The sequence below is a fragment of the Ylistrum balloti genome, unplaced genomic scaffold (assembly GCF_031769215.1).
Source record: "Ylistrum balloti isolate Yb309-2 unplaced genomic scaffold, AGI_CSIRO_Ybal_v1 Utg369998, whole genome shotgun sequence".
NCBI classification, from domain to species: Eukaryota; Metazoa; Mollusca; class Bivalvia; order Pectinida; family Pectinidae; genus Ylistrum; species Ylistrum balloti.
In genome coordinates this window covers 304,989-315,461 of record NW_026782077.1, presented here as the reverse complement: position 1 = coordinate 315,461, position 10,473 = coordinate 304,989, and the positions used below count along the sequence as shown (strand labels likewise).

General features: G+C 34.7%; 1 protein-coding gene across 1 annotated transcript; it reads left to right on the top strand.

Annotated features, from left to right (window-relative positions):
- The first annotated feature begins 1,594 nt into the window (after positions 1–1,594).
- On the top strand, positions 1,595–9,010 carry LOC132548030 (uncharacterized). Its single transcript, XM_060211851.1, has 4 exons — positions 1,595–1,734; positions 4,050–4,192; positions 8,332–8,443; positions 8,779–9,010. The coding sequence occupies exons 1-4, from the start codon at positions 1,595–1,597 to the stop codon at positions 9,008–9,010; spliced, it is 627 nt and encodes a 208-aa protein (XP_060067834.1).
- The last annotated feature ends 1,463 nt before the right edge of the window (positions 9,011–10,473 follow it).

Sequence of the window (10,473 nt, the reverse complement as noted above, 5' to 3'; positions counted from 1 at the left end):
TTTGCTAAAAGTGATACACCTAGCCGATATACAGTATATAAGGAAATAAAACAAGTACTTTCTTATTCAAAATAAAATAAAAAGTGTCAAAAAGGATCCAGATATATATATATATACAATTAACCAAACTCTGATGAATTTCGAATTTGTTTGGGGTGTTTTAGGGGATTGCTGTTAACAGTCGTCATCTCTCTAATACACGGGGTAACACTTATACTCACATAGCAGACAGAATACTTAATTGTCTACAACTAACCAGCACGAGAAATGTAGAACACCGTGAAATAACGATATTGATATAACCTTTCCTTATCAATCAACAGGTTTTATTTCATTATCGTTGTCTTTTAAATTTGTAGATATCAAGGATTGTGTATGAAATCGGCACTGTTTCTAAGAGCTATTTCGTTCCACATGACTTGAGCTTATTGATAAACAATTCTTATATATATATCAACCACGATTATTGCACAGAATTCGTTTCTATCATCCATCGTGCACATATGCTGTGCGCACGATACAATCCGACCAGCTCGTTATCGTTCACACATCGCACAGAACTCATATAGTGACGCTCGTTTACACAGCAGTGAAACCTCGATATAGTGACGCTCGTTTATACAGCAGTAAAACCTCGATATAGTGACGCTCGTATATACAGCAGTGAAACCTGATATAGTGACGCTCGTTTATACAGCAGTGAAGCCTCGATATAGTGACGCTCGTTTATACAGCAGTGAAACCTCGATATAGTGACGCTCGTTTATACAGCAGTGAAACCTCGATATAGTGACGCTCGTTTATACAGCAGTGAAACCTCGATATAGTGACGCTCGTATATACAGCAGTGAAACCTCGATATAGTGACGCTCGTTTATACAGCAGTGAAGCCTCGATATAGTGACGCTCGTTTATACAGCAGTGAAACCTCGATATAGTGACGCTCGTTTATACAGCAGTGAAACCTCGATATAGTGACGCTCAATGATACCCAATGAACATTTTTCTTTGTATTTTTCTTTGTATTGCATTAGTTTCAAAGACAACGTAAGGAGCCACGACTGTTCCTCGCATTGAATCATCAAGGTCGATAATAAAATTACGTATCGAAATTGTTAAAGAATAATTAACTTCTATATTATCACGATATAAATAAATGTAGACTACCGCGTGTTATTGGATAAGTCTGCAAGCCTGTACCGAACCGGAGAACCATAACTTCTTACCAAAAAAAATCTGTCTAATTCTTATCTAAAAATACATACCGACGACTCAATGTCACTCGTTCGTTTAATACAGCTCCGATACGTTGAACCCCCCACCCCCATTCCCACTCCCCCTGTAAAAAAAAAACCCTGCAATCTGTATATGTAGTCAGTTGAGGTATCAGTGAAAATTACTGTCAGCACTGATATTGTTGTACAGAAAACTGTAATTAATTCTACAGTACGTTTGTTTTGGTGTCTGTGGTTGGGATAACAATTACGAGATTTATGTCTGGACATTATGTTTATTGATCATAGCACCGTAACCGTTACACTGAGTAAATTTTACCATTCAGTTGTCATTGTCAGGACTAGTGGGAACGTTCCTTATGGGCCTGGTCAGTAGCTGTCCGGAGGACAAAATCGGAAGGGTTATCGCCTGTCTGACCAGCCTGACCGGAGAGCATGAGAACTCCAGCTCAGCCCTATTATCAGAAATGGATGTCCGAGAGATGGAAAAGTACTGTCGGTACGTAGAATATGAATACTTAATGAGGATGATCCCCGTTCTCTGAATGTCCGTGACCTAGTTATATACCCATCGACACTTCTCCTCGAATTGACATGACAAAACAATTAACCGTGTCCATTGAGGCACGCGGTGGTTGATTTCCTATATCCGGCCAATTAAGAAGAGGACTTCGTTTTAATGCATCCACCCTTGGGCTCTGTTCATGCTCCAATCATCTTGGTTATAATTTCAAGACTAATAGACTAATGCTCTATATTTGATTTACTCAGTAACTGTTCCATGCATTGTTCCAACATGCATATAAAAACATGTGTTATCAGGTAACTCATTTCTTGAATACGCACGGTAGAAATAATTGTAAAAAAACTTTCCAGAACAAAGATTTACATTCATAAGTAACAATGCAGCTTAGAAGTCATGGTGCCGGAAGCGCCATTGAGTCTAATTCAAAATTGGTGTGCATTCTTTTTGAGGGTGTTTTCGTTTCCATATTTACAAATGAAAGGAATTAATTCATCTTTGCTATAATCAGTATTTCGAGAAAAAAGAAAACCCGATAACAATGCTTCCACACGTTAAAACATAAATTACCGTTATAAAATGTCCTCGAGGATGGATGTGTTGTTCGTTTTTATTGCTTTCAAAACAGCTATCAGATGTTACTGAGAAAATGTTTCCTCTAGAACTGATGTGCTATTTTGATTTTATCCTCCGTCTTGTGGTCTGTGTATACACAAGTTTAAATGTTTTTTTATTCTTTTAGGAAATTTTCTGTCAAGTTTTAATATTCTATTTTCAGTTAACAACTGTCACCTTAAAAAGTATACTGTAAATCACTTATGTTTCGCGTGGGATATATTTTCGCGGCAATACGCGAGAAGAGTCAATCGCGGATTTAAATTCCTCGCAATTAATTGTACAGAAATAAGCCTGAGCACTCTCCTTAATGAGTTGGTAACCGATATCAGTTTTTTTTCACCATTCGCGAATTTAAAGTAATTCCTGGATCAGCGTTCGCGAAATTATGTAATCGCAAAATCTGAGTAGTTGAACAGCTGTACTGTTCTGTTGAACCATGTTTGTCACGGAAATCTGTTCTTTACTACGAGGGTCTCATGATCACAGACACTCGTTAGATTTTTTATCACGAGTTATCTCCCTTTGATAAATTTTCGTGTACAATTTCTCATTATTCAGTTCAACTTTTTTTAAAATCAGTTATCGTTTTCTAAATATCAAGACAACACTTGTGTTAAATCTTCTGCCACATTATTTGATCTTGCTTACCGTCAAGTCACTATTATATATTCATTTTAAATTACGATAATGTTTTGTCATCATTTGTACCTGACTTTTATCTACGCCCCCTACCACCCACGCATGCACCTACAGACACACACATCCCCAGATAAAGTCTATCACGCAGCGAATGGTTTCCTGTATGACTGTAACGTCTGTTTTTTGATGATTTAGATTTTTTGTGATTTTACCAAATAGTTTTATCAAAGAAAGAAGTATATCTTGGTGAATTCGTGACCTCTTAAAAGATTTCTGTATCACCTCTGTAATCATGAGACCAAGGTAGATATTTTCCTGGTTCTATTCCATGCTTTGAAATAGCAGAAAAATAACAACATCCTCGATATTACATATAGTGATGAATGCAATGAATTCCTATTGGCCTGCGTCACTTGTCGGAACTATTTTTTATATATTTAATAATAATTATATTAATAAAAAAAAAAAAAAAAAACTCATCCAGACGTCATTTTCACAAATATTTCTTAGCACAAGAAAACGGACTCATTGAACAGGTTCCAATGTCTCAAATTTTAGGAAAATTCATTTTATCCTTTTCAGTGAACAAATGTTATTTAAACAAGTTCAGAAAATTTGTACAATTTGGACCAAGATTCACGAAAAGAATTACTTTTCCACACAACTCTTAAACCGGTTGTGTGAAGTACAAATGTTTTATGTAGATATCGGAAGACACGTCTCTAAAAATAGCTTATATACAATTGTCATCGTTACTACATGTATCAATATATCTTTATCGTTGATGGTGGCGTTCAATACAGTTCTGTTAGAAATATTTTCTCTACCACGAAAGGTCTTCCATATTTGAATCATCTTCACCTTTACCAAAACGTTGTTCCGTGTATCAAATAACTTATGAAAAGTTCCGAGAATCAAATTGTTTATGAGATGTCCACAGTGTCCAATAGCGTTTCTCTTGTATTTGAAAAAAAAGTTCTGGCATATTTCATCATATCATTTAACTCAAATTTTTCCATTTCTTTCATTTTTAGTGGAGGTTCGACAGCCATGTTGGACTGCATTACTGTTCTATTTGATAACTGTACAAAGGCAGAGGACAGACAAATCCTTGTCAGGTTCGCTGACCGTCAGAGGCTTAATTCCACATTTATACGCTTCTGTGAAAATTTTGATGGTAAAGTATATCATTACAATATTTTTCCTACGTTTTTAATGTGATAAAGACGGACTTAATAGTGGATATTGTTTCTTAACAAATCAAAATGCAGAAATATTTTCACTTTTTGTGTTCATTTTACGACTTTTAACAAAGCATCGCTATGCTACTACGTACGAAGACTAAAATAAATAAAATAAAAAAACAGATGTCCATCATGCCTTAAATAGTCTATATGCTATACCCTAGGGGTGTAACGTATGATTCATTTCCATACTTCTACATACCATGATACCATTTGACATTATCTATCGTTAATATGAATCCAAACATTCGTCCAAACTCTAAAACGAAAATACGCCAACGCCGGCGTTATCAGAACGTTTTCTTGCGTCAGCCATTTTTGCAAAACATCCCACTGACAATGATCGATGATTTCTCTTATTTCTCGCAAAAAGAGTTCCAAATTTGAATGACGACGATGCATTAATACTCAGAAGAACAGAATACACGAATGCTTTTAAAATTAAATTGCTGCAATGTGAGCTTAGGCTTTTAATAGAATCAAGATGAATTATTGCATTGTTTCCAACCGAAACAAAAGGCAGCGTGATTCAAATAGCATGTCGTGGTTCTATTCAACGTAATGTTGACCGTGGTAACGTTAGGTATCGTTGATACATGTTACGTATTGGTAGCCAAAATAATACAGTGGAATCAGGTTTATTGTAGTGATCCTTATAAATATAACACTTAATATTTACAACGTCCTGTATCCCTAATAGAAATGATAGTTAATATGTACGACTTGTAACCTGAATACAATTAGTAGTTGATATATACGACTTCCGGTGTTCCTATTAAAAACATCACTTAACATTTACAACTTCCGGTATTCCTATTAGAAACATCACTTAACATTTACAACTTCCTGTATAACTGGTGGAAATATTAGTTAAATTTACCACTTTCTGTATCACTGGTGGAAATATTAGTTAAATTTACCACTTTCTGTATCACTGGTGGAAATATTAGTTAAATTTACCACTTTCTGTATCACTGGTGGAAATATTAGTTAAATTTACCACTTTCTGTATCACTGGTGGAAATATTAGTTAAATTTACCACTTTCTGTATCACTGGTGGAAATATTAGTTAAATTTACCACTTCCTGTATAACTGGTGGAAATATTAGTTAAATTTACCACTTCCTGTATAACTGGTGGAAATATTAGTTAAATATACCACTTTCTGTATCACTGGTGGAAATATTAGTTAAATTTACCACTTCCTGTATAACTGGTGGAAATATTAGTTAAATTTACCACTTTCTGTATCACTGGTGGAAATATTAGTTAAATTTACCACTTCCTGTATAACTGGTGGAAATATTAGTTAAATTTACCACTTCCTGTATAACTGGTGGAAATATTAGTTAAATTTACCACTTTCTGTATCACTGGTGGAAATATTAGTTAAATTTACCACTTTCTGTATCACTGGTGGAAATATTAGTTAAATTTACCACTTTCTGTATCACTGGTGGAAATATTAGTTAAATTTACCACTTTCTGTATCACTGGTGGAAATATTAGTTAAATTTACCACTTCCTGTATAACTGGTGGAAATATTAGTTAAATTTACCACTTCCTGTATAACTGGTGGAAATATTAGTTAAATATACCACTTTCTGTATCACTGGTGGAAATATTAGTTAAATTTACCACTTTCTGTATCACTGGTGGAAATATTAGTTAAATTTACCACTTTCTGTATCACTGGTGGAAATATTAGTTAAATTTACCACTTTCTGTATCACTGGTGGAAATATTAGTTAAATTTACCACTTTCTGTATCACTGGTGGAAATATTAGTTAAATTTACCACTTTCTGTATCACTGGTGGAAATATTAGTTAAATTTACCACTTTCTGTATCACTGGTGGAAATATTAGTTAAATTTACCACTTTCTGTATCACTGGTGGAAATATTAGTTAAATTTACCACTTCCTGTATAACTGGTGGAAATATTAGTTAAATTTACCACTTTCTGTATCACTGGTGGAAATATTAGTTAAATTTACCACTTTCTGTATCTTTCTAATAGAAATGATAGTTAATATTTATGACAATTCTACTATTTATCACTAAAAATTATAGATTATGAAAATAGTACCTTTTTTCCTGCAAGCAAATTATTATGTAACAGTCTGGTCCATAAATTGTGCTACAATGAACGCAAAACAAACCTATTAGAATTTACAAACTACAGACATTTTAAATGATAAGCAAAAGTGTTCTTCCCTTTCTCCATTTCGTTTTTTTTTCCTCTTTCACAAGGCTTCGTCGTAAACCATTTTACCATCTAGTGACGCGTTCTCAATATTACATTTTATCATTAGTCAACTTAAATTCGTACTTAAAACCTGTAACTGAGTTCAAACATGTCGCAATCTTGTAGTCTTAATATTTTTATCTATTCATGGCTGTTTGAGATAAAATCAAAATGGTTAAAAAAAAGAGCTAAAAGTTAAATTTTAAAAACAAATATGAGAAGGAAGATACGTTTCTGTCTTCCTTTAAACAACCCTCGGCAAATTTCCGGTTTAAAGGGAAGGCAACATTAAGTATTCTACATAGTTATAATGGATCGTAATATACAAAGAAATTTTGTTTAAAATGTGTCCTTCTCTCAAAGATACGTGTGAGACAAATCATCTCTTGTTTACATTATCAACATAAAGTAAAACTTCTAAAAATGTTTTTTTTCTGAATTTCATATGTCTGGGTTGCGATTAATCAGCCATCAACTGCGGTATTTCTCAAAAGAGGTGTAGGCAGGCAGTGTTCTATCTCATGTTAACGCTATCCCCCTCTTCTTTCTTAACAACTGTTTATTCCTGAAGTATCTCTGAAGTCGAGCAATCACACACGTGAAGAAAAATTTTAGTTCTATCTTCTGACAGACATATACACGTCGTAGGATCTTTCAGAATGGTAGTTATTGATCTTTGTTTAAAGCTCAGCATAGTTGTGATGTAACGACTAGTTCATACGTTGTCAGTACAATGTGAACAGGTGGGGCGTCATTTCAGTGTGATAACACAATACTAGCATTAGATATACAGTATTTTAAGTAGCCTTACACAAATACATAGTCTTAAACAAATGCAAACACTAGCGTTAGCTAGCCTACTCTCACTTCTAGTGTATAGGAGACCACGTGTAAACAATTATAGTCTGTGACATTGAGCAATACAAAACCATCTACATGAAAATATCCTTCAGTTGCGAAGAAAATCGTTGAAAGTGTAAAATATAGATTTTAGAAAGGGTCACAGAATTGTACCTTGACAAAGGTCACTGAAGTTTTGTTATGAAAAGATCACACAAATGAAACTGGGCAAAGGTCACACAAATGAAACTGGGCAAAGGTCACATAAGTGAAGCTGGGCAAAGGTCACATAAGTGAAGCTGGGCAAAGGCCACATAAGTGAAGCTGGGCAAAGGTCACATAAGTGAAGCTTGGCAAAGGTCACATAAGTGAAGCTTAACAAAGGTCACAGAAGTGAAAGCGATGGTCACGGGAGTAATTACCTTATGCTTAAAGGTTTTTACGATGCAAATGGGCTTACAATCAACATTATATAAAATCTTTGTAAATTATAGACATGAAGGTCTCTCGACGTCATTTTAAGGAGCATATCTTATCTCGTAGATCAACAGCAAATTTGACATGGTAAACTATACATGAAGCAAAATGTTACCCTTTATTGGGCCTCCCTAATCGTAGAGAGTTGAGAGGCTGGGTAACAAAGGTGTTTTTTCAATTATTTTTATTTCCTACACGCACACTCCAACATATACATATATCCCACAACATATATATCATGTTTTGCCATCATTGTTACGAAATTGTTACAAATTAATGGGGTTTTTTTATTTTTAGAAAAAGCTTTTACCTACATACATTGTAGTAAGTTAGTTTAAAATTTATACGATTGTAGGTCAAACGGGTTCAATAAATAGGTTAATTATTTCGACAGAAGCTCGTTTCAGTTATTTTTTGTTAATGGTACATCGCTATTTTATAATGCAGTCAAAGAAGGTAGGTCTTTTCCCTGTGTATGACACAATTTGTGTGTTCTTTTCACAGTATATAGTTCCAACAGCGGATGCATTTCCAGTCAGGAACAGAGTGTTCACTCTTGCATTGAGGACTCCAAGAGACCATGGGTACCCCTCGGACCTATGCATAGATTTTGTAGGTAAGTGTTGCACCTTTCGACATCCCTCTGACTTATACCTAAAGTTTGTATAGTGAATGTTACACCTGTAGTAAAGAATATAGGTATCTTCTCGGAACAATTTCTCGTGCAATTCATCAGGGATTGTGGAAAAAAGCTTCATGGAGTGAAGACAGAATAATAAGACCATGAAGTCGTCTTCAAAATTATAGTTTAAGATCAGGTTTGGTATTATAGACGGCCCCTCTCTATCACTTTTATTTTTCACTAGACTTACCTATTGAAACCGTTCTTGTTAAACTCAAAAAATACAAATATAATGTACGATGCATATGTAAAAGTAAATTCTGTTGTAGACATTTCAAGACTTGGCACGAGTGCAGAACTGGCCCAGTGACAAGAGCGTGCGGACGACAGACAGGTGAAGTCATCGGCATCTTTCTTCAAGGAATTACGCCCCCTATATGTCAAGGCTACCTTCACAGAGACACCGAGTCCACCGCGCATGTCAGCAGTGCATGTTACAGTCATCTGGTGGTCGGCGTCATCCTGTCATTCTTATTTGTACACTCATTAACAAAGAGATGACAAAATGGACATTAAAGTATGAAACTACGGCGGGACAGGATCAGTATAATGTTCAGAAGGCGTGATGTAGACTAGTTGTCTGACATTACTCAACCAGGTTGAATTACGAAAATATATATAAGCCAGTATTTATGTATTGAATTCTATTTTCCTACTAATAATTTGTGAGATTCATACTACAAGATTATATTGTAATTACGCGAATTCGATGTTTATCAATCCCAAAAACAAACAGAGTTGATCTTACGTAATATCGGAGTCAAAATACCATCAGAAGTAGCTGTATAAGCAGACCATCTTTGGAACATACACATGTATGTAATAACGTAAATGCGTCAAAAAATTGTTAACATATAGTTAATTCACATCTTTAATTGGACAAAGTCCAGCATGTCTTTTGTTATCTCAAAACATTGTGTATACACCATTGTCAAAGTGACACGATGACACTAATATATAGACGTCATAGAGTAAACGGTGCATCCCTCCTTAAGTCTGTCTGAGAATCAAGTTTGACCGGAAGTAGGACATAAGACTAAAGAGTGCATTCCTCCTTAAAGCCCCAATATACGTAAAAATCACTATAAAAAAACAAACTTTATCTTATTTTCCCCGTAATATATGCAACAAAACAAATACTTTCCTTTAATTAAAGAAAATAAAACTGACTGTTTTCAATTTAAATAAAAATTGAAAAAACGGAAAATAAACAATGTGGAACCCACAATAATTCATACATTACCGCTCGTAGCGATGACATTGCGCATGCGCATATTCCGCGTGTGTAAACATGGCAGACACAGTACAGACGTTCACCAGTCGCTTCCTTTTTTTTCAATCATACATCAGGCCAGTTCTGAATTCTTACGTTATAATTGTGCGTCGTATCGTTTCTAAACTAATTATTCCTTCTAATAATATCCCAAAAACTGAATGTTTATCACAGGAATACCTCAAGTCTTCGACAAGACTTTGCAAAAAATGTTTGTAAACAAAAACTTACCGTAGACATATCTGCATATGCTTCCTCTATAAGTAGAAACCTCAACTCTCGCGAGATCAGGTCATGAACTTTCCGACGTGGTTCGACAACAATCGTAATTTCGATGGCGGCGTGTTTAAAATGGAGGTGTGTTTACAAATAGCGAGTTTCAACTGTTCATATATCAATACTTTATGCACAAAATCATGGTAACTATTGTTTGAATAACTTAATTTTATTACATCTTAGAGAATATCTCAATAACTATGTGTGATTCTACACTAAATTTTTGGTGAATGTTACGTATATTGGGGCTTTAAGTCTGTATGAAAATCAAGTTTGACCGGAAGTAGGGCATAAGACTAAACAGTGCATCCCTCCTGAAATTTGTAAGAAATTCAAATTTGACCGGAAGTAGGACATGATTCAATATAAAATGAATACCAACGTATTATCTTATACTTTTGAGTTTGTATATAAT

What these genes read in the sequence shown, in the direction of transcription:
- LOC132548030 (XM_060211851.1), top strand. Translation starts at nt 1,595, where the DNA reads ATGGGCCTGGTCAGTAGCTGTCCGGAGGACAAAATCGGAAGGGTTATC. An exon ending in GAGATGGAAAAGTACTGTCG is followed by an intron (nt 1,735 to 4,049) that starts GTACGTAGAATA and finishes TTTCATTTTTAG; the next exon opens with TGGAGGTTCGACAGCCATGT. An exon ending in CCTATGCATAGATTTTGTAG is followed by an intron (nt 8,444 to 8,778) that starts GTAAGTGTTGCA and finishes ATTCTGTTGTAG; the next exon opens with ACATTTCAAGACTTGGCACG.